Source organism: Balaenoptera physalus (genome assembly GCF_965194825.1).
Source record: "Balaenoptera physalus genome assembly, chromosome: X".
In the NCBI taxonomy this organism is placed as follows: Eukaryota; Metazoa; Chordata; class Mammalia; order Artiodactyla; family Balaenopteridae; genus Balaenoptera; species Balaenoptera physalus.
The window spans coordinates 47,578,725-47,604,149 of NC_138903.1; the positions used below are offsets into that span (position 1 = coordinate 47,578,725).

Consider the following 25,425-nt stretch of genomic DNA (forward strand, 5'->3'; position numbering starts at 1 on the left):
AAGAGAGGCCGCGATAGTGAGAGGCCTGCGCACTGCAATGAAGAGTGGCCCTCGCTCGCCGCAACTGGAGAAAGCCCTCGCACAGAAACGAAGACCCAACACAGTCAAAAATAAATAAATAAATTTATAAAACAAAAAAACAAAAAAACAAAAAAAAACCACAGAGGATCCTAGAGAACAAAGAATAAACCTTAATGTGTGAAAAATTTTTAAATCATTTAGGAGGTCATAAAGATCCCAGGATGGAATGCATTTGTTAAAAAGTACAGAACTTTACAGCAAAAAGAGTCAACTTTAATGTATGAAATTTTAAAAAATCATTTAGGAGGTCAGGGGATCCCAGGATGGAATGCAGAATGTGACAAAAGAATCTAATCATATTACAAATATATGAAGGAATATCACATAAAGGAGTACAGGAACAAGTGCTGACCTACATAACTTTGGAAATGAGTGGCACCTATAATATTAAAGGCAAAAGAAATTATTCATAAGCACTGCATTCTAGTTGATAAAGGTATTTCCCACTGGGGCATAAATTAACAAATCTGAAACCACTATACCTTATACTGGAATTGAACAATTAAATAAATGGATAGGGGATGGTGAGAGCCTCTCACTGTTGGACTGGGAGTTTACAGATAAACAAGGGAAGAAGGCTATATAATCCATATGGTAATGGATTAGAGTTGGAGATACCAATATGAATGCATATTTACCTTAATATAGACACAGATGGTTACATACAGAAATATTCATAGACATGGATATATATCAGTTAGTATGCATAGATATATTTCCTAATGTGTCAGCTAAAAGGGCCTAGAAGCAATGACACCCCAGTAGCAATGAGCACACCAACCACCCAGATCTTGGTTTCTAACCTAATCTCCAATAAAATGAATTATGGTTCCTTGTGGAAATGGTGGCTTCTAGGAGCAGGAAGTATACAAGATGAGCTTGGAGAATGTTCCGCTGCCCGTGTACGGAAGCAAAACTTGCTACCCCAAAATATCTCTTCGGCTTGTGGATTATTTCAAACTAAAAATAATCAAGGCCCAAATGACTTGGGAAGAAACTTTGACCTCCCTCTCACTGCCTAAAATAATTTAGATAGAGGACCTGTTTCTATTATAGAGCTATCACCAGAGATATCTGCAAAGAACAGGGCTAGGTGTGGTGGGGTAAACTCTAGGCAGAGCTAAAGATCAGAGTCCACTCTGTGTCCCACTGTCTCTGCATGGCCCAGCAAATATTTGTTTTTCCATCTTCATGTGAATTGCCTTCCTCCCCTTTGAAGTCCCCCAACATCTTCTTTTGTTGTTAGCTAAAGATGGTATTTAAGGTATTTAAGGTGAGGGCTTCAGTCATTTTGGTGAGTTAACTCAGTTTTCCTGGGTCTCTCCCATATATACATGTTTGTTTGTTTTTTTAATTTTTGAACTTTATTTATTTTTTTATACAGCAGGTTCTTATTAGTCATCAATTTTATACACATCAGTGTATACATGTCAATCCCAATCGCCCAATTCGTCACAACACCATTCCCACCCCCCCGTGGCTTTCCCCCCTTGGTGTCCATACGTTTGTTCTCTACATCTGTGTCTCAACTTCTGCCCTGCAAATCGGTCCATCTGTACCATTTTTCTAGGTTCCACATACAGGAGTTAATATACGATATTTGTTTTTCTCTTTCTGACTTACTTCACTCTGTATGACAGTCTCTAGATCCATCCACATCTCAACAAACGACCCAATTTCGTTCCTTTTTATGGCTGAGTAATATTCCATTGTATATAGGTACCACAATTTCTTTATCCATTCGTCTGTCGTTGGGCATTTAGGTTGTTTCCATGACCTGGCTATTGTAAATAGTGCTGCAATGAACATTGGGGTGCATGTGTATTTTTGAATTATGGTTTTCTCTGGGTATATGCCTAGTACTGGGATTTCTGGATCATATAGTAATTCTATTTTTAGGTTTTGAAGGAACCTCCATACTGTTCTCCTTAGTGGCTGTATCAATTTACATTCACACCAACAGTGCAAGAGGGTTCCCTGTTCTCCACACCCTCTCCAGCATTTGGTGTTTGTAGATTTTCCGAAGATGCCCATTCTAACTGGTGTGAGGTGATACCTCACTGTAGTTTTGATTTGCATTTCTCTAATAATTAGTGACGTTGAGCAGTTTTTCATGTGCTTCTTGGTCTTCTGTATGTCTCCTTTGGAGAAATGTCTATTTAGGTCTTCTGTCCATTTTTGGATTGGTTTGTTTGTTTTTTTAATATTGAGCTGCATGAGCTCTTTATATATTTTGGATATTAATCCTTTGTCCGTTGATTCGTTTGCAAATATTTTCTCCCATTCTGAGGGTTGTCTTTTCGTCTTGTTTATGGTTTCCTTTGCTGTGCAAAAGCTTTGAAGTTTCATTAGGTCCCATTTGTTTATTTTTGTTTTTATTTCCATTCCTCTAGGAGGTGGATCAAAAAAGATCTTGCTGTGATTTATGTCAAAGAGTGTTCTTCCTATGTTTTCCACTAAGAGTTTTATAGTATCCGCTCTTACATTTAGGTCTTGAATCCATTTTGAGTTTATTTTCGTGTATGGTGTTACGCAGTGTTCTAATTTCATTCTTTTACATGTAGCTGTCCAGTTTTCCCAGCACCACTTATTGAAGAGATTGTGTTTTCTCCATTGTATATCCTTGCCTGCTTTATCATAGATTAGTTGACCATAGGTGCGTGGGTTTATCTCTGGGCTTTCTGTCTTTTTCCATTGATCTATGTTTCTCTTTTTGTGCCAGTACCATATTGTCTTGATTACTGTAGCTTTGTAGTGTAGTCTGAAGTCAGGGAGTCTGATTCCTCCAGCTCCATTTTTTTCCCCTCAAGACTGCTTTGGCTATTCAGGGTCTTTTGTATCTCCATACAAATTTTAAGATTTTTTGTTCTAGTTCCGTAAAAAATGCCACTGCCAATTTGATAGGGATTGCAATGAATCTGTAGATTGCATTGGATAGTACAGTCATTTTCACAATATTGATTCTTCCAAGCCAAGAACATGGTATATCTCTCCATCTGTTGGTATCATCTTTAATTTCTTTCATCAGTGTCTTATAGTTTTCTGCATACAGGTCTTTTGTCTCCCTAGGTAGGTTTATTCCTAGGTATTTTATTCTTTTTGTTGCAATGGTAAATGGGAGTGTTGCCTTAATTTCTCTTTCAGATTTTTCATCATTAGGGTATAGGAATGCAAGAGATTTCTGTGCATTAATTTTGTATCCTGGAACTTTACCAAATTCATTGATTAGCTCTAGTAGCTTTCTGGTGGCATTTTTAGCATTCTCTATGTATAGTATCATGTCATCTGCAAACAGTGACAGTTTTACTTCTTCTTTTCCAATTTGTATTCCTTTTATTTCTTTTTCTTCTCTGATTGCCGTGGCTAGGACTTCCAAAACTATGTTGAAGAATAGTGGTGAGAGTGGACATCCTTGTCTCGTTCCTGATCTTAGAGGAAATGCTTTCAGTTTTTCACCATTGAGAATGATGTTTGCTGTGGGTTTGTCATATATGGGCTTTATTCTGTTGAGGTAGGTTCCCTCTATGCCCACTTTCTGGAGAGTTTTTGTCATAAATAGGTGTTGAATTTTGTCAAAAGTTTTTTCTGCATCTATTGAGATGACCATATGGTTTTTATTCTTCATTTGTTAATATGGTGTATCACATTCATTGATTTGCGTATATTGAAGACTCCTTGCATCCCTGGGATAAATCCCACTTGATCATGGTGTATGATCCTTTTAATGTGTTGTTGGATTCTGTTTGCTAGTATTTTGTTGAGGATTTTTGCATCTATATTCATCAGTGATATTGGTCTGTAATTTTCTTTCTTTGTAGTATATTGGTCTGATTTTGGTATCAGGGTAATGGTGGCCTCAGAGAATGAGTTTGGGAGTGCTCCTTCCTCTGCAAGTTTTTGGAAGAGTTTGAGAAGGATGAGTGTTAGCTCTTCTCTAAATGTTTGATAGAATATACCTGTGAAGCCATCTGGTCCTGGACTTTTGTTTGTTGGAAGATTCTTAATCACAGTTTCAATTCCATCACTTGTGATTGGTCTGTTCATATTTTCTGTTTCATCCTGGTTCAGTCTTTGAAGGTTATACCTTTCTAAGAATTTCTCCATTTCTTCCAGGTTGTCCATTTTATTGGCATAGAGTTGCTTGCAGTAGTCTCTTAGGATGCTTTGTATTTCTGTGGTGTCTGTTGTAACTTCTTCTTTTTCATTTCTAATTTTATTGATTTGAGTCCGCTCCCTCTTTTTCCTGATGAGTCTGGCTAATGGTTTATCAATTTTGTTTGTCTTCTCAAAGAACCAGCTTTTAGTTTTATTGATCTTTGCTATTGTTTTCTTTGTTTCTATTTCATTTATTTCTGCTCTGATTCTTTATGATTTCTTTCCTTCTGTTAACTTTGTATTTTGTTTGTTCTTTTTTCTCTAGTTCCTTTAGGTGTAAGGTTAGATTGTTTATTTGAGAGTTTTCTTGTTTCTTGAGGTATGCTTGTATAGCTATAAACTTCACTCTTAGAACTGCTTTTGCTGCATCCCATAGGTGTTGGATCGTCGTGTTTTCATTGTCACTTGTCTCTAGGTATTTTTTGATTTCCTCTTTGTTTTCTTCAGTGATCTCCTGGTTATTTACTAATGTATGTTTAGCCTCCATGTGTTTGTGTTTTTTACGTTTTTTTCCCTGTAATTCATTTCTAATCTCATAGTGCTGTGGTCAGAAAAGATGCTTGATATGATTTCAATGTTCTTAAATTTACTGAGGCTTGATTTGTGACCCAAGATGTGATCTATCCTGGAGTATGTTCTGTGCACACTTGAGAAGAAAGTGTAATCTGCTGTTTTTGGATGGAATGTCCTATAAATATCTATTAAATCTATCTGGTCTATTGTGTCATTTAAAGCTTGTGTTTCCTTATTTACTTTCACTTTGGATGATCTGTCCATTCGTGTAAGTGAGGTGTTAACGTCCCCCACTATTATTGTGTTACTGTCGATTTCCTCTTTTGGAGCTGTTAGCAGATGCCTTATGTATTGAGGTGCTCCTATGCTGGGTGCATATATATTTATAATTGTTATATCTTCTTCTTGGATTGATCCCTTGATCATTATGTAGTGTCCTTCCTTGTCTCTTATAACATTTTTTTAAAGTCTATTTTATCTGATATGAGTATTGCTACTCCAGCTTTCTTTTCATTTCCATTTGCATGGAATATCTTTTTCCATCCCCTCACTTTCAGTCTGTATGTGTCCCTAGGTCTGAAGTGGCTCCCTTGTAGACAGCATATATATGGGTCTTGTTTTTGGATCCATTCAGCAAGCCTGTGTCTTTTGGTTGGAGCATTTAATCCAGTCACGTTTAAGGTAATTATCGATATGTATGTTCCTATGACCATTTTCTTAATTGTTCTGGGTTTGTTTTTGTAGGTCCTTTTCTTCTCTTGTGTTTCCCACTTAGAAAAGTTCCTTTAGCATTTGTTCTACAGCTGGTTTGGTGGTGCTGAATTCTCTTTGCTTTTGCTTGTCTGTAAAGCTTTTGATTTCTCCATCGAATCTGAATGAGATCCTTGCTGGGTAGAGTAATCTTGGTTGTAGGTTCTTCCCTTTCATCACTTTAAGTATATAATGCCACCCCCTTCTGGCTTGTAGAGTTTCTGCTGAGAAATCAGCTGTTAACCTTATGGGAGTTCCCTGTATATTATTTGTCGTTTTTCCCTTGCTGCTTTCAATAATTTTTCTTTGTCTTTAATTTTTGCCAATTTGATTACTATGTGTCTTGGCGTGTTTCTCCTTGGGTTTATCCTGTATGGGACTCACTGTGCTTCCTGGACTTGGGTGGCTATTTCCTTTCCCATGTTAGGGAAGCTTTCAAGTATAATCTCTTCAAAAATTTTCTCTGGTCCTTTGTCTCTCTCTTCTCCTTCTGGGACCCCTATAATGCGGATGTTGTTGCGTTTAATGTTGTCCCAGAGATCTCTTAGGCTGTCTTCATTTCTTTTCATTCTTTTTTCTTTATTCTGTTCTGCAGCGGTGAATTCCACCATTCTGTCTTCCAGGTCACTTATCCATTCTTCTGCCTCAGTTATTCTGCTATTGATTCCTTCTAGTGTAGTTTTCATTTCAGTTATTGTATTGTTCATCTCTTTGTTTGTTCTTTAATTCTTCTAGGTCTTTGTTAAACATTTCTTGCATCTTCTCGATCTTTGCCTCCATTCTTTTTCCGAGGTCCTGGATCATCTTCACTATCATTATTCTGAATTCTCTTTCTGGAAGGTTGCCTATCTCCACTTCATTTAGTTGTTTTTCTGGGGTTTTATCTTGTTCCTTCATCTGGTACATAGCCCTCTGACTTTTCATCTTGTCTGTCTTTCTGTGAATGTCTCCCATGTATACATGTTATTAAACTTTTGTTTGATTTTCTCCTATTAATTTGTTTCATGTTAATTTAATTCTTAGACCAGCCAGAGGAACCTAGAAGGACAGAGGAAAATTTCTTCCTGCCCAACACCAGTAATTAAAGATGTGTTCAAAAACAAAATTCTTCAAAATAACTGACCGGTACTCCTCAAAACTGTCAGGGTCCTCAAAAACAAGGAAATTCTGAGAAACTGTTGAAGCCAAAAGGAGCCTAGGATACATGACTGCTAAATATAATGTGGTGCCTTGGATGTGATCCTGGGACAGGAAAAGGATATAAAGTAAAAACTAAGGAAGGGCTTCCCTGGTGGCGCAGTGGTTGAGAATCTGCCTGCTAATTCAGGGGACATGGGTTTGAGCCCTGGTCTGCGAGGATCCCACATGCCGCGGAGCAACTGGGCCCGTGAGCCACAACTACTGAGCCTGTGTGTCTGGAGCCTGTGCTTCGCAACAAGGGAGGCCACAATAGTGAGAGGCCCACGCATCACAATGAAGAGTGGCCCCCGCTTTCCGCAGCTGGAGGAAGCCCTCGCACAGAGGCGAAGACCCAACACAGCCAAATAAATAAATAAATAATAATTAAAGGTGCTCATAACTAAAAAAAAAAAAGAAATCACCTTCTTCCAAAAGAATTCCTTAAAAAAAAAAAACTAAGGAAATCAGAGTAAAATATGGATTTTGATTAACAATCATGTATCTAGATTGGTTTATTACCTGTGATAAATGTACCATACTGATGTATAAGATGTTATAATTGGGGAAACTGGGCGTGAGATATATGAAAACTTTCTGTACTATCTTAATAATTTTTGTGTAAGTCTAAAAATATACCCCCAAAATAAAGCTTAAGTTTTAAAAATCTTGGTAGATGCAGCCAAAGTAGTGCTTATAAGGAAAATTTATAGCATTAAATGCTTGTATTACAAAAGGAAAGGTCTCACATCAAAAATCCAAGCTTCAATTTTAAGACACCAGAAAAAGAGCAAAATAAAAACAAGGCATGTAGAAGGAAGGAAATAATAACGGTAAGAGCAGAAATCAGTGAAATTTTAAATTGGAAAACAACAGGGGAAATCAATAAAAGTACAAATGGATCTTTGAAAAGATCAATAAAATTGATAAACATCTACAAGACTGACAAAGAAAAAAAGATGCAAATTACAGATATCAGGAATTAAAAAGGTGATAATACTACAGATATCCAAGATATTAAGAAGATAATAATGAACAACTCTAAACACAAAGATTAGCAACGTAGATGAAATGGACCCAGTTCTCAAAAACCACAAGCTACCAAAACTCACCCAATAGGAAATTTATACCCTGTGTAATCCTATAACTACTATTCAAGAATTTGAATTTGCAGTTAAAAACCTCTAAAAAAATAAATCTCTGAGCCCACATGGTTTCACTGGAAAATTCTTCTAGACATTTAAAGAAGAAATGATACTAATTCAACACAAACTTTTTCAGAAAATAGAAAAAGACGGAGGAGAATGCCTTCAAAAAATGCAGCGAAAGGACCTAGGTGAACTTGCTCTTAAGACAATGAAAATATGGGCAAAACAACTAAAACCAACCATTTCAGAACTCTGACAATTATCCAAAGACAAAGAACAAAATAAAAATCATTAACCCAGGACAAACTACTGAGGTCTGTGACATTTTTAACTTGTCGTAATTCCCATACGCCTTTCGCCCCAGCTCAGTGTTGTGGTAGCCAAAAGCCAGGAACACTGCAGTCAATGGAGAAAACAGACCTCTTTTTGAGTGCCCTTAAAAGCACTATCCCCAGAGCACAGTCAATATTTTGTCTGAATTCGAAACAACCTGGGAAAAACCTCTATTCTTAGTGTGGTGGATATTTGATTTCACTCAGAGTTCAGCTCAGCCCAGCAAGTCATGGGTATGAGGGGTGGGGGGAGGTAAAGGGCTACCTCGAGAGCATTACTGAAACAATAGGAAAGTGCTGGCAACAAATCAGATGCTTAAGGCTATGATTTCAGTTTGGGAAAATAAGATCCTGGTCTAGAATTTAAAAACAATGTTAGGACAACTACCCCCGCTCACCGCAACTAGAGAAAGCCCATGTGCAGCAATGAACACCCAACGAAGCCAAAAATAAATAAGTAAATGTTAGGACAACTAAATGACTATAGGAAATTTTGAAAACCTCTGACATATTCCTGGGAATATAAATCTCTGCCATGCCAGGAAAGACCTGAAAAAGGGGAATGGACTAGTCATTCAATTCTGGCTGGATTTGAGTTCCTGGGCAAGCAGAAAGTAAATTCAAAGGATATCTTGCAAACTGAAGCCTGAAGGTGTGCCTTCTCACAGAGATTTCCTTGACAACGACAACCAGACAAGGCATTTAATAAAATCTTCTGACCAATTATTGGTTCACTACTAAATGTACTGGCCCAGGTGTGAAACCAAGCATACCAGGCTTTAAAAATTTTTTTTAGAAATTTTTTACCTAGCAAAGAACTCAATGGCAAGCAAAGAACTCAGGGAATACAGAATTAGTGAAGGAAAATCACTAAACAAATAAACAGAGACCTTCAAGATGGCAGAGGAGTAAGATGTGGAGATCACCTTCCTCCCCACAAATACATCAGATATACATCTACATGTGGAACAACTCCTACAGAACACCTTCTGAACACTGGCAGAAGACCTCAGACTTCCCAAAAGGCAAGAAACTCCCCATGTACCTGGGTAGGGCAAAAGAAAAAAGAAAAAACAGAGACAAAAGAGTAGGGACAGGACCTGCACCTCTGGGAGGGAGCTGTGAAGGAGGAAAAGTTTCCACACACTAGGAAGCCCCTTCACTGGCAGAGATGGTGGGGCGGGGGGTGGGGAAGCTTCAGAGCCACGGAGGAGAGCACAGCAACAGGGGTGCAGAGGGCAAAGTGGAGAGATTGACGCACAGAGGATCAGTGCCGACCAGCACTCACCAGCCTGACAGGCTTCTCTGCTCACCCACCGGGGCGGGAGGGGGTACTGGGAGCTGAGGCTCTGGCTTCGGAGGTCAGATCCCAGGGAGAGAACTGGGGTTGGCTGCGTGAACAGCCTGAAGGGGACTAGTGCCCCACAGCTAGCCGGCACAGAGTCCGGGAAAAAGTCTGGAAATGCCTAAGAGGCAAGAGACCATTGTTTTGGGGTGCGCAAGAAGAGGGGATTCATAGCACTGCCTAAATCAGCTCCAGAGATGGGCGCGAGCCGCGCATATCAGCGTGGACACCAGAGATGGGCATAAAATGCTAAGGCTGCTGCTGCAGCCACCAAGAAGCCTGTGTGCAAGCACAGGTCACTATCCACACCGCCCCTCCCGGGAGCCTGTGCAGCCTGCCACTGCCAGGGTCCCGTGATCCAGGGACAACTTCCCCGGGAGAACACACGGTACGCCTCAGGCTGCTGCAACGTCACGCCGGCCTCTGCCGCTGCAGGCTCGCCCCGCATCCATACCCCTCCCTCCCCCCAGCTGGAGTGAGCCAGAGCCCCCGAAGCAGCTGCTCCTTTAACCCCGTCCTGTGTGAGAGAAGAACAGATGCCCTCAGTCGACCTACACGCAGAGGCAGGTCCAAATCCAAAGCTGAACCCCGGGAGCTGTGCGAACAAAGAAGAGAAAGGGAAATTTCTCCCAGCAGCCTCAGAAGCAGCGGATTAAAGGTCCACAAACAACTTGATGTACCTGCATCTGTTGAATATCTGAATAGACAACGAATCATCCCAAATTGAGGAGGTGGACTTTGGGAGCAAGGTATATTATTTTTTCCCCTTTTCCTCTTTTTCTGAGTGTGTATCTGTATGCTTCTGTGTGAGATTTTGTCTGTATAGCTTTGCTTTCACCATTTGACCCAGGGTTCTGTCCGTCCGTTTATTTTTTTGTTTTTTTTTTTGTTTTTACTTAAAAATTTTTTTTCTTAATAATTATTTTTTATTTTAATAACTTTATTTTATTTTATCTTACTTTATTTTATTTTATTTTATCCTCTTTCTTTCTTTCTTTCTATATTTTCTCCCTTTTATTCTGAGCCGTGTACATGAAAGGCTCTTGGTGCTCCAGACAGGCATCAGGGCTGTGCCTCTGAGGTGGGAGAACCAACTTCAGGACACTGGTCCACAAGAGACCTCCCAGCTCCACATAATACCAAACAGCAAAAATCTCCCAGAGATCTCCATCTCAACACCAAGACCCAGCTTCACTCAACGACCAGCAAGCTACAGTGCTGGACACCCTATGCCAAACAACTAGCAGGACAGGAACACAGCCCCATCCATTAGCAGAGAGGCTGCCTAAAATCATAATAAGGCCACAGACACCCCAAAACACACCACCAGATGTGGACCTGCCCACCAGAAAGACAAGATCCAGCCTCATCCACCAGAACACAGGCACTAGTCCCCTCCACCAGAAAGCCTACACAACCCACTGAACCAACCTTAGCCACTGGGAACAGATACCAAAAACAACAGGAACTATGAACCTGCAGCCTGAGAAAACGAGACCCCAAACACAGTAAGATAAGCAAAATGAGAAGACAGAAAAACACACAGCAGATGATGGAGCAAGGTAAAAACACATCAGACCAAACAAATGAAGAGGAAATAGGCAGTCTACCTGACAAAGAATTCAAAATAATGATAGTAAAGATGATCCAAAATCTTGGAAATAGAATAGACAAAATGCAAGAAACATTTAACAAGGACCTAGAAGAACTAAAGAGGAACCAAGCAACGATGAAAAACACAATAAATGAAATTAAAAATAATCTAGACGGGATCAATAGCAGAATAACAGAGGCAGAAGAATGGATAAGTGACCTGGAAGATAAAATGGTGGAAATAACTACTGCAGAGCAGAATAAAGAAAAAAGAATGAAAAGAACTGAGGACAGTCTCAGAGACCTCTGGGACAACATTAAAGGCACCAACATTCGAATTATAGGGGTCCCAGAAGAAGAAGAGAAAAAGAAAGGGACTGAGCAAATATTTGAAGAGATTATAGTTGAAAACTTTCCTAATATGGGAAAGGAAATAGTTAATCAAGTCCTGGAAGCACAGAGAGTCCCATATAGGATAAATCCAAGGAGAAAAATGCGAAGACACATATTAATCAAACTATCAAAAATTAAATATAGAGAAAACATATTAAAAGCAGCAAGGGAAAAACAACAAATAACACACAAGGGAATCCCCATAAGGTTAACATCTGATCTTTCAGCAGAAACTCTGCAAGCCAGAAGGGAGTGGCAGGATATACTTAAAGAGAAGAAGGAGCAAAACCTACAACCAAGATTACTCTACTCAGCAAGGATCTCATTCAGATTTGATGGAGAAATTAAAACCTTTACAGACAAGCAAAAGCTAAGAGTTCAGCACCACCAAACCAGCTTTACAACAAATGCTAAAGGAACTTCTCTAGGCAAGAAACACAAGAGAAGGAAAACACCTACAATAACAAACCCAAAACATTTAAGAAAATGGGAATAGGAACATACATATTGATAATTACCTTAAATGTAAATGGATTAAATGCTCCCACCAAAACACACACTCTGGTTGAATGGATACAAAAACAAGACCCATATATATGCTGTCTACAAGAGACCCACTTCAGACCTAGAGACACATACAGACTGAAAGTGAGGTGATGGAAAAAGATATTCCATGCAAATGGAAATCAAAAGAAAGATGAAGTACCAACACTCAGACAAAATAGGCTTTAAAATAAAGACTATTACAAGAGACAAAGAAGGACACTATATAATGATCAAGGGATCGATCCAAGAAGAAGATATAACAATTGTAAACATTTATGCACCCAACATAGGAGCACCTCAATACATAAGGCAAATACTAACAGCCATAAAAGGCAAAATCGACAGTAACACAATCATAGTAGGGGACTTTAACACCCTACTTTCACCAATGGACAGATCATCCAAAATGAAAATAAATAAGGGAACACAAGCTTTATTTTTTTTTCATTTTAAAAGACTTTTTATTTTGAAATAATTACAGATTCACAGGAAATTACAAAGCCAGTACAGAGAAGGGTACATGTACCCTTCATGCAGTTTCCCCCAGTGTACCTCTAGTATAATTCCAAAGCCAGGAAATTGGCATTAGTACAGTTCTGTGCCGTTTTATCACATGTATAGATTCATGGAACCACCACTGCAATCAAAGTACAGAACTCTTCCAGCACCACAAAGATCATCTTTGTACTACTCCTTCCTAGTTACAGCCCACCTTCACCATCCCTAACCCCTGGCAACTGCTAATTTGTTCTCCATCTCTGTAATTTTGTTATTTTGAGAATTTTATATAAATGGAATTATGTAGTGTGTTACCTTTGAAATTACCTTTTCCCCCTCAACATAATGCTCTTGAAATCCATCCATACTGTATCAGTAGTTTGTTCCTCTGTATTTCTGAGTGGTATTTGGTGGTATCAATATACTAGAGTTTGTTTAGCCATTTACCTATTGAAAGACATTTTGGTTGTTTCCAATTTTTGGCTCCTACAAATAAAGCTGTTATAAATTTCTGTGTACAGGTTTTTGTGTGGATATACATTTTAATTTCTCTGGGATAGATGCCCCAGAATGTGATTGCTGGCTCATATGGTAGGTATATGTTTAGTTTTTTCAGGAACTGCCAAGCTGTTTTCCAGATTGGCTGTACCAGTTCAAGTGATGTGTAGAGTTCTTACCTCCTTTTGCATTCCTTTACCCTCCCCTGTTTATAATTGTCTTAAATATTTCCTCTATGTATATTGAGAACCACTTTGGAACATGTTATAATATTTGCTTCAACCTCTAAACATAATTTAGAAAACTCAAGAGAAGGAAAATCTATTATTTTCATCCATATCCTTACTCTTTCTGTTCTTTCTTCCTTCCTTATGTGATTTCTTCTTTTATCATCTCCATTTTGTTTCACGAATTCCCATAGCCATTCTTTCAGGGTAGGTTTGCTAACAACATATTTTCTTGGTTTTCCTTCATTTGGGAATGTCTTTTTTTTTAATTGGAGTATAATTAATTTACAATGTTTTGTTAGTTTCAGGTGTACAGCAAAGTGATTCAGTTATACACATATATATTTCAGATTCTTTTCCATTATAGATCATTCCAAGATGTTGAATATAGTTCCCTGTGCTACACAATAGGTCCTGATGGTTTATCTATTTTATATATAGTATGCGTATCTGTTAATCCCAAACTCCTAATTTATCCCTCCCCACCCTTTTCCCCTTTGGTAACCGTAAGTTTGTTTTCAGTGTCTGTGAGTCTATTTGTTTTGTAAATAATTCAAATAATTCAACTTCTAAAAACTAAAAACAAAGAAAACCTCTTGAAAGCAGCCAGAGAAAAATGACACCTCACCTACAGGGGAGAAACAAGTAGGGTGACAACAGATTGCTCATCAGAAACCATGGAAGTCAGAGGAAGGGGCATAATATTTTTCAAGTGTTAAATGAAAAAAAATTGTCAACCAGAATTCCATATCAAGGGGAAAGCAAAACATTTCCATATGCACACTGGTCAGAATGGTCATCATCAAAAAGTCTACAAATAATAAATGCTGGAGAGGATGTGAAGAAAAGGGAACCCTCCTGCACTGTTGGTGGAAATGTAAATTGGTGCAGCCACTATAGAGAACAGTATGGAGGTTCCTTAAAAAACTAAAAGTAGAATACCATAGGATCCAGCAATTCCACTCCTGGGCATATATCTGGAAAAGATGAAAACTCTAATTCAGAAAGATACATGCACCCCAGTGTTCACAGCAGCACCACCTACAATAGCCAAGACATGGAAACAACCTAAATGCCCGTTGACAGCTGAATGGATAAAGAAGATGTGGCATATATATTTATTCAATGGACTACTACTCAGCCATAAAAAAGAATGAAGTAATGCCATTTGTAGCAACATGGACGGACCTAAAGATTATCATACTACATGCAGTAAGTCAGACAGAGAAAGACAAATATCATATTATATCACTTACATGTGGAATCTAAAAAAATGATACAAATAAACTTATTTAAAAAACAAATAGGAAACACAAGCTTTAAATGATACATTAAACAAGATGGAATTAATTGATATTTATAGGACATTCCATCCAAAAACAACAGAATACACATTTTTCTCAAGTGCTCATGGAACATTCTCCAGGATAGATCATATCTTGGGTCACAAATCAAGCCTTGGTAAATTTAAGAAAATTGAAATCGTATCAAGTATCTTTTCCGACCACAACGCTATGAGACTAGATATCAATTACAGGAAAAGATCTGTAAAAAATACAAACACATGGAGGCTACACAGTACACTATTTAGTAATGAAGTGATCACTGAAGAAATCAAAGGGGAAATCAAAAAATACCTAGAAACAAATGACAATGGAGACACGATGACCCAAAGCCTACGGGATGCAGCAAAAGCAGTTCTAAGAGGGAAGTTTATAGCAATACAAGCCCACCTCAAGAAACAGGAAACATCTCGAATAAACAACCTAACCTTGTACCTAAAGCAATTAGAGAAAGAAGAACAAAAAAACCCCAAAGCTAGCAGAAGGAAAGAAATCATAAAGATCAGATTAGAAATAAATGAAGGAAACAATAACAAAGATCAATGAAACTAAAAGCTGGTTCTTTGAGAAGATAAACAAAATTGATAAACCATTAGCCAGACTCATCAAGAAAAAAAGGGAGAAACTCAAATCAATAGAATTAGAAATGAAAAAGAAGAAGTAACTAATGACACTGCAGACATACAAAAGATCATGAGAGATTACTACAAGCAACTCTATGCCAATAAAATGGACAACCTGGAAGAAATGGACAGATTCTTAGAAATGCACAACTGCCGAGACTGAACCAGGAAGAAATAGAAAATATGACCAGACCAATCACAAGCACTGAAATTGAAACTGTGATTAAAAATCTTCCAACAAAAGCCCAGGACCAAATGGCTTCACAGGCGAATTCTATCAAACATTTAGAGAAGATCTAACACCCATCCTTCTCAAACTCTTCCAAAATACTGCAGAGGGAGGAACATTCCCCACCTCATTCTATGAGGCCACCATCACCCTGATACCAAACCCAGACAAAGATGTCACAAAGAAAGAAAACTACAGGCCAATATCACTGATGAACATAGATGCAAAAGTCCTCAACAAAATACTAGCAAACAGAATCCAACAGCAGATTAAAAGGATCATACACCATGATCAAGTGGGGTTTATTCCAGGAATGCAAGGATTCTTCAATATACTCAAATCAATCAATGTGATACATCATATTAACAAATTGAAGGAGAAAAACCATATGATCATCTCAATAGATGCAGAGAAAGCTTTCGACAAAATTCAACACCCATTTATGATAAAAGCCCTGCAGAAAGTAGGCATAGAGGGAACTTGCCTCAACATAATAAAGGCCATATATGACAAACCCACAGCCAACATCGTCCTCAATGGCGAAAAACTGAAACCATTTCCACTAAGATCAGGAACAAGACAAGGTTGCCCACTCTCACCACTATTATTCAACATAGTTTTGGAAGTGTTAGCCATAGCAATCAGAGAAGAAAAAGAAATAAAAGGAATCCAAATCGGAAAAGAAGTAAAGCTGTCACTGTTTGCAGATGACATGATACTCTACATAGAGATTCCTAAAGATGCCACCAGAAAACTCCTAGAGCTAATCAATGAATTTGGTAAAGTATCAGGATACAAAATTGATGCACAGAAATCTCTTGCATTCCTATACACTAATGATGAAAAATCTGAAAGTGAAATTAAGAAAACACTCCCATTTACCATTGCAACAAAAAGAATAAAATATCTAGGAATAAACCTACCTAAGGCGATCAAGACCTGTATGCAGAAAATTACAAGGCACTGATGAAAGAAATTAAAGATGATACAAATAGATGGAGAGATATGCCATGTTCTTGGACTGGAAGAATCAACATTGTGAAAGTAGAAAAAGAAGAGAAAAAATCCCAAAGGTAAAAGAAGGAAAGAAATAATATAGATCGGAGAGAGGAGAAGATGGCGGAAGTGTAAGACGTAGAGATCACCTTCCTCCCCAAACATACGTCAGAAATACATCTACACGTGGAACTGCTCCTATAGAACATCCACTGAACGCTGGCAGAAGATGTCAGACCTCCCAAAAGGCAAGAAACTCCCCACGTACCTGGATAGGGCAAAACAAAAAAGAAAAAACAGAGACAAAAGAATAGGGATGGGACCTGCACCAGCGGGAGGGAGCTGTGAAGGAGGAAAGGTTTCCACACACTAGGAAACCCCTTCACGGGTGGAGACTGCGAGTGGCAGAGGGGGGAAGCTTCGGAGCCACAGAAGAGAGTGCAGCCACAGGGGTGTGGAGGGCAAAGCGGAGAGATTCCCGCACAGAGGACCGGTGCCGACCAGCACTCACCAGCCTGAGAGGCTTGTCTGCTCACCCGCCGGGGCAGACGGGGGCTGGGAGCTGAGGCTCGGGCTTCAGTCGGATTGCAGGGAGAGGACTGGGGTTGGCGGCGTGAACACAGCCTGAAGGGGTTAGTGCACCACGGCTAGCCGGGAGGGAGTCTGGAAAAAGGTCTGGAGCTGCCGAACAGGCGAGAGACTTTTTCTTGCCTCTTTGTTTCCTGGTGTGTGAGGAGAGGGGATTCAGAGTGCTGCCTAAACGAGCTCCAGAGACGGGTGCGAGCCGTGGCTATCAGCGTGGAACCCAGAGACGGGCATGAGACGCTAAGGCTGCTGCTGCCGCCACCAAGAAGCCTGTGTGCAAGCACAGGTCACTATCTACACCGCCCCTACCGGGAGCCTGTGCAGCCTGCCACTGCCAGGGTCCCGTGATCCAGGGACAACTTCCCCGGGAGAACACACGGTACGCCTCAGGCTGCTGCAACGTCACGCCGGCCTCTGCCACCACAGGCTCACCCTGCGTTCCATACCCCTCCCTCCCCCTGGCCTGAGTGAGCCAGAGCCCCCTAATCAGCTGCTACTTTAACCCCGTCCTGTCTGAGCGAAGAACAGATGCCCTCAGTCGACCTACATGCAGAGGCGGGTCCAAATCCAATGTTGAACCCCGGGAGCTGTGCGAACACAAAAGAGAAAGGGAAATTTCTCCCAGGAGCATCAGGAGCAGCAGATTAAATCTCCACAATCAACTGGATGTACCCTGCATCTCTGGAATACCTGAATAGACAACGAATCATCCCAAAATTGAGGCAGGGGACTTTGGAAGCAACTGTAGACTTTGGGTTTCCTTTCTGCATGTAATATGTTTCTGATTTTACGTTTACCTTAGTTTAGTATTTAGAGTTTATTACCATTGGTAGATTTGTTTATTGATTTGGTTGCTCTCTTCCTTTTTTATTTTTTAACATATAGAAATATATACTGTTTTCCTTTTTCTCTTTTTGTGAGTATGTATGTATATACTTCTTTGATTTTGTCTGTATAACTTTGCTTTTACCATTTTTCCTAGGGTTCTGTCTGTCCTTTTTTTTTTTCTTAGCATAGCTTTTAGTGCTTGTTATCGTTGGTGGAGTTGTTTAATGGTTTGGTTGCTCTTTCTTTCTTTCCTTTTTTTATGACTTTTAAATTTTTTTATTTTTAATAATGTATATTTTTTGTTTTAATAACTTTATTTTATTATTTTTTCTTTCTTCCTTTTTTGTCCTCCCTTTTCCTCTGAGCCGTGTGGCTGACAGGGTCTTGGTGCTCCGGCCGGGTGTCAGGCCTGTGCCTCTGAGATGGGAGAGCGGAGTTCAGGACATTGGTCCACCAAAGACCTCCCGGCTCCACGTAATATCAAACGGCGAAAGCTCTCCCAGAGATCTCCATCCCAACGCTAAGACCCAGCTCCACTCAATGACCAGCAAGCTACAGTGCTGGACACCCTATGCCAAACAACTAGCAAGATAGGAACACAACCCCACCTATTAGCAGAGAGGCTGCCTAAAATCATAAGAAGGCCACAGACACCCCAAAACACACCACGAAACGTGGACCTGCCCACCAGAAAGACAAGATCCAGCCTCATCCACCAGAACACAGGCACTAATCCCCTCCACCAGGAAGCCTACACAACCCACTGAACCAACCTTAGCCACTGGGGACAGACACCAAAAACAACAGGAACTATGAACCTACAGCCTGTGAAAAGGAGACCACAAACACAGTAAATTAAGCAAAATGAGAAGACAGAGAAACACACACCAGATGAAGGACCAAGGTAAAAATATTAAATGGAAAAAAATACTAAAAGCAGCAAGGGAAAATAAACAAATAACACACAAGGGAATCCCCATAATGTTAACAGCTGATCTTTCAGCAGAAACTCTGCAAGCCACAAGACAGTGGCTAGACATATTTAGAGTGATGAAAGGGAAAAACCTACAACCGAGATTACTCTACCCAGCAAGGATCTCATTCAGATTCGATGGAGAAATTAAAGCCTTTACAGACAAGCAAAATATAAGAGAATTCAGCACCAGCAAACCAGTTTTACAACAAATGCTAAAGGAACTTCTCTAGGCAGGAAACACAAGAGAAGGAAAAGACCTACAATAACAAACCCAAAAAAATTAAGAAAATGCTCATAGGAACATACATATTGATAATTACCTTAAATGTAAATGGATTAAATGCTCCAACCAAAAGACACAGACTGGCTGAATGGATACAAAAACAAGACCCGTATATATGCTGCCTACAAGAGACCCACTTCAGACCTGGGGACACATACAGACTGAAAGTGAGGGGATGGAAAAAGATATTCCATGCACATGGAAATCAAAGGAACGCTGGAGTAGCAATTCTCATATCAGACAAAATAGACTTTAAAATAAAGACTATTACAAGAGACACAGAATGACACTACATAATGATCAAAGCATCAATCCAAGAAGAAGATATAACACTTGTACATATTTATGCACCCAACATAGGAGCACATCAATACATAAGGCAAATGCTAACAGCCATAAAAGGGGAAATCAACAGTAACAAATTCACAGCAGGGGACTTTAACACCCCACTGTCACCAATGGACAGATCATCCAAAATGAAAATAAATAAGGAAACACAAGCTTTAAATGATACATTAAACAAGATGGACTTAATTGATATTTATAGGACATTCCACCCAAAAACAACAGAATACACTTTCTTCTCAAGTGCTCATGGAACATTCTCCAGGATAGATCATATCTTGGGTCACAAATCAAGCCTTGGTAATTTTAAGAAGACTGAAATCATATCAAGTATCATTTCCGACCACAACACTATGAGACTAGATATCAATTACAGGAAAAAATCTGTAAAAAATACAAACACATGGATGCTAAACAATACACTACGTAATAACCAAGAGGTCACTGAAGAAATCAAAGAGGAAATCAAAAAATACCTAGAAACAAGTGACAATGCAAATAAGACGACCTAAAACCTATGGGATGCAGCAAAAGCAGTTCTAAGATGGAATTTTATAGCAATACAATCCTACCTCATGAAACATCCCAAATAAACAACTTAACCTTATACCTAAAGCAATTAGACAAAGGAGAACAAGAAACCCCCAAAGTTAGCAGAAGGAAAGATATCATAAAGATCAGATCAGAAAGAAATGAAAAAGAAATGAAGGAAACAATAGCAAAGATCAATAAAACTAAAAGCTGGTTCTTTGAGAAGATAAACAAAATTGATAAACCATTAGCCAGACTCATCAAGAAAAAAAGGGAGAAGACTCAAATCAATAGAATTAGAAATGAAAAAGGAGAAGTAACAACTGACACTGCAGACATACAAAGAATCATGAGAGATTACTACAAGCATCTATATGCCAATATGTGGACAACCTGGAAGAAATGGACAAATTCTTAGAAAAGCACAATCTTCCGAGACTGAACCAGAAAGAAACAGAGAATATAAACAGACCAATCACAAGCACTGAAATTGAGACTGTGATTAAAAGATCTTCCAACAAACAAAAGCCCAGGAGGACCAGATGGCTTCACAGGAGAATTCTGTCAAACATTTAGAGAAGAGCAAACACCTATCCTTCTCAAACTCTTCCAAAATATTGCAGAGGGAGGAACACTCCCAAACTCATTCTACGAGGCCACCATCACCCTGATACCAAAATCAGACAGAGGTGTCACAAAGAAAGAAAACTACAGGCCAATATCACTGATGAACATAGATGCAAAAATCCTCAACAATATACTAGCAAACAGATTCCAGCAGCACATTAAAAGGATCATACACCATGATCAAGTGGGGTTTATCCCAGGAATGCAAGGATTCTTCAATATACGCATATCAATCAATGTGACACACCATATTAACAAACTGAAGAATAAAAACCATATGATCATCTTAATAGATGGAGAAAAAGCTTTTGACAAAATGGAACACCCATTTATGATAAAAGCTCTCCAGAAAGTAGGGGTAGAGGGAACTTACCTCAACATAACAAAGGCCATATATGACAAACCTACAGCTAACATCGTTCTCAATGGTGAAAAACTGAAACCATTTCCAGTAAGATCAGGAACAAGACAAGGTTGCCCACTCTCACCATTCTTAATCAACATAATTTCGGAAGTTTTAGCCACAGCAATCAGAGAAGAAAAAGAAATAAAAGGAATCCAAATTGGAAAAGAAGTAAAATTGTTACTGATTGCAGGTGACATGATACCATACAAAGAGAATGCTAAAGATGCTACCAGAAAACTACTAGAGCTAATCAATGAATTTGGTAAAGTGGCAGGATGCAAAATTAATGCACAGAAATCTCTTCCATTCCTATACACTAATGATGAAGAATCTGAAAGAGAAATTAAGGAAACACTCCCATTTACCATTGCAACAAAAGAATAAAATACCTAGGAATCAACCTACCTAAGGAGACAAAAGACCTGTATGCAGAAAACTATAAGACACTGATGAAAGAAATTAAAGATGATACAAATAGATGGAGAGATATACCATCTTCTTGGATTGGAAGAATCAATATTGTGAAAATGACTATACTACCCAAAGCAATCTACAGATTAAATGCAATCCCTAACAAACTACCAATGGCATTTTTCACAGAACTAGAACAAAAAATTTCAAAATTTTTGTGGAAACATAAAAGACCCCGAATAGCCAAAGCAATCTTGAGAAAGAAAAACGGAGCTGGAGGAATCAGGCTCCCTGACTTTAGATTATAATACAAAGCTACAGTAATCAAGACAGTATGGTACTGGCACAAAAAACAGAAATATAGATCAATGGAACACGATAGAAAGCCCAGAGGTAAACCCACGCACATATGGTCACCTTATCTTTGATAAAGGAGGCAAGAATATACAGTGGAGAAAAGACAGCCTCTTCAATAAGTGGTGCTGGGAAAACTGGACAGCTACTTGTAAAAGAATGAAATTAGAACACTCCCTAACACCATACACAAAAATAAACTCAAAATGGATTAAAGACCTAAATGTAAGGCCAGACACCATCAAACTCTTAGAGGAAAACATAGGCAGAACACTCTATGACATAAATCACAGCAAGATCCTTTTTGACTCACCTCCTAGAGAAATGGAAATAAAAACAAAAATAAACAAATGGGACCAAATGAAACTTAAAAGCTTTTGCACAGCAAAGGAAACCATAAACAAGACGAAAAGACAACCCTCAGAATGGGAGAAAATATTTGCAAATGAAGCAACTGACAAAGGATTAATCTCCAAGATTTGCAAGCAGCACATGCAGCTCAATAACAAAAAAACAAACAACCCAATCCAAAAATGGGCAGAAGACCTAAATAGACATTTCTCCAAAGAAGATATACAGATTGCCAACAGACACATGAAAGAATGCTCAACATCATTAATCATTAGAGAAATGCAAATCAAAACTACAATGAGATATCATCTCACACCGGTCAGAATGGCCATCATCAAAAAATCTAGAAACAATAAATGCTGGCGAGGGTGTGGAGAAAAGGGAACCCTCTTGCACTGTTGGTGGGAATGTAAATTGATACAGCCACTATGGAGAACAGTATGGAGGTTCCTTAAAAAACTACAAATAGAACTACCATACGACCCAGCAATCCCACTACAATCTCTGAGAAAACCATAATTCAAAAAGAGTCATGTACCAAAATGTTCATTGCCGCTGAATTTACAATAGCCAGGACATGGAAGCAACCTAAGTGTCCATCAACAGATGAATGGATAAAGAAGATGTGGCACATATATACAATGGATTATTACTCAGCCATAAAAAGGAACGAAATTGAGTTATTTGTAGTGAGGTGGATGGACCTCGAGACTGTTATACAGAATGAAGTAAGTCAGAAAGAGAAAAACCAATACTGTATGCTAACACATATATATGGAATCTAAAAAAAAAAAAGAAAAAAAAATGATCAGAAGAACCTAGTGGCAGGACGGGAATAATGACACAGACCTACCAGAGAATGGACTTGAGGATATGGGGAGGGGGAAGGGTAAACTGTGACAAAGTGAGAGAGTGGCATGGACATATATACACTACCAAACTCAAAATAGATAGCTAGTGGGAAGCAGCCGCATAGCACAGGGAGATCAGCTCGGTGGTTTGTGACCACCTAGAGGGGTGGGATAGGGAAGGTGGGAGGGAGGGAGACGCAAGAAGGAAGAGATATGGGAACATATGTATATGTATAACTGATTCACTTTGTTATAAAGCAGAAACTAACACACCATTGTAAAGCAATTATACTCCAATAAAGATGTTAAAAAAGAAAAAAAAGCAAGCTGTGGTACATCCATAGCATGGAATATTACTCAGCAACAAAAAGGAACAAGCTATTATAACACAAAATAACTTAAATAATCGCAAAGACAATGTTATGGGTCAAAAAAGCCAATCTCAAAAGGTATGTTTTTACCATGAGATCTTATGGTTGATTTGAAAGAAGCAGTGTGGTGTAAGTGCCTGACAATTAGCTTTTTTGATTGTAATAAGAAAGTGCCTGACATTAAGCTTTTGATTACTGAGGTATACATTTCAAAGAAATCCATCTCAAATAAACCCATTGCCAGCTATACAACTATATAAAGAGCCAGGCCACCCCACCCATGAAGTTTCCCTTTTAGAAAGCCCTGGTTGACCTAGATAACTGATCATTTGAGTGACCCTGCTTTTCCCTCCCTGTGCTTTAATTCCTGCTCTCACTCTCAATAAACAGTGAACCTGCGAAACCCTAGGTACCCCACCCTCAACCAGTATAAAGGAAGAACCCCAGATCTGCTAGTGTGTGCTCTTGCTCTCTAGTATGTACTCCTGTTTCCCACCTCCTGACCAAACCTCTTGCTATGTGGCCCGCACGATGTGTACCCCTCAGGACCTGTGAATAGTAAACCTTGTGTTTTCAAACTTCCCCAGCCTTTTCCAGCTTCTACGGGTTGCCTGCATTCCTTGGTTTGTGGCCCTTTTCTTCCATTTTCAAAGCCAGCAATGCTGCCTCTCTCTGACACTGCTTCCTTCCTCATATCTTTTCTCTGATCCTTTCTTCTGCCTCTCTCTTCTACTTTAGAGGACCCTTGTGATTACACGGGGCCCACTCAGATAATCCAGGATATCTCCCTATTTTAAAATGTTGATTAGCATCTTAAATTCCATCTACAACCTCAATTACCCTTTGGCATATAGCTGAACATAGTCACAGGTTGCAGGGATTTGCACATGGATGTCTTTGGGGGGGGACCATTATTCTGCCTACCACAAATTCTGTTGAGATCTCACATATACCCTTACAGTTCACCCTCAACCCCACCTTGACTATGCACAAGTAACCAAGTAAGTCTGACCTGATTAACAACTTCTTTATTAAGTTGAGACTGATCCTCTCTTTTTACAAATTCAGAGACGTACAGTTTTTCTATTAGTCTCGTAATAAATAAAGATCTCTTACATCAGATAGATCATGACTTTCCTTTTAAGATTATCTTTGTTAAGCAATAAACTCCTCAACAAACTCCAAATGCTAGACCAGCGGTTCCCATTGACTACCAACATTTCAAAAGCTTATTTTGGGGATTGAAACTGGGTTTCCAGGTATTTGTTTTCCAAATGAAAACATAACACTCATCTGCTCTCCAAAATCTATCACCTATCCTCATCATTATTTCATAAAAGAACATTCAGCACCAACAAAGTGGAAGAGAACCTCAGAATAATGTATACTTCTTTAAATCACCTTAGCTTAATAAAAAATAAGTTAATTATTTTTATTTTTCTAATTTTGCTGATCTTTGACCAGTTTTTTTTAATCACTTTTAAGATTGATTTACCTGTTGCAACTGTGCCACTGTCCACATGTGTCAAGGACTGGGGACGGCTTCGAAGTTTGCTTTTGAAAGATCTTGGTCTACGTGGTGATGCAGGTGGTACAGGAATCTCTGATGATTGGACTTTGCTGTCTTTAATTGCCCGAAGGCGTTCATAGAGCTCCTGTAGCTCCTTATTCTGCTGGGTTTGAAGATTTACCACCTCCTGAATGTGTCTGAAGGAAAATCATGCAGAAAGCATTTTAATGGCACAGGCACCATACAGATGAGCCAAGGAACTCTACCAGTACAAGTAAAGTTTAACAAGGAATTTAGATTAAGAATGTGGAAATACAGAATATTTTCACAATTTTAAGATTTTCAATGCCTTCCTAAGTGTGACATTAAACTAATCAGACATAAAGAAAAAGCTCAATAAATTGACAAGAACAAATTTCTAAAACTTCAATACAGTAAAAGATAATTTAAAAAATTAAAGTCTCATAGTACTGATAATATTAACCTTTTCTTTATTATATGTTGCAAGTATAAACAGGAAAAAAATTTGTAACATATAGTAAAAGGTTAA

At 38.9% G+C, this 25,425-nt stretch overlaps 1 protein-coding gene and 1 long non-coding RNA gene across 16 annotated transcripts in view; one reads left to right on the forward strand and one right to left on the reverse strand.

Moving 5' to 3' along the window:
* The window catches only part of LOC309651955, a 36,972-nt gene extending 29,628 nt beyond the window's left edge, over positions 1-7,344 (forward strand). For all 5 annotated transcript variants that reach the window (XR_014258491.1, XR_014258492.1, XR_014258493.1 and 2 more), the window contains one exon: positions 6,523-7,344. This is a non-coding gene — a long non-coding RNA (uncharacterized lncRNA). The remainder of the gene's footprint in view (positions 1-6,522) is intronic.
* The window catches only part of WNK3 (WNK lysine deficient protein kinase 3), a 398,421-nt gene that overhangs the window by 275,778 nt on the left and 97,218 nt on the right, over positions 1-25,425 (reverse strand). For 9 of the 11 annotated variants that reach the window (XM_082445069.1, XM_082445070.1, XM_082445066.1 and 6 more), the window contains one exon: positions 24,861-25,072. The exons of 1 other annotated variant lie outside the window; for it this stretch is intronic. In XM_082445069.1, coding sequence (XP_082301195.1) covers positions 24,861-25,072 — 212 coding nt within the window. Of the gene's footprint in view, positions 1-13,788; positions 14,233-24,860; positions 25,073-25,425 lie in introns of those variants that run through there. One more of the 11 variants, XM_082445072.1, reaches the window with a different exon arrangement.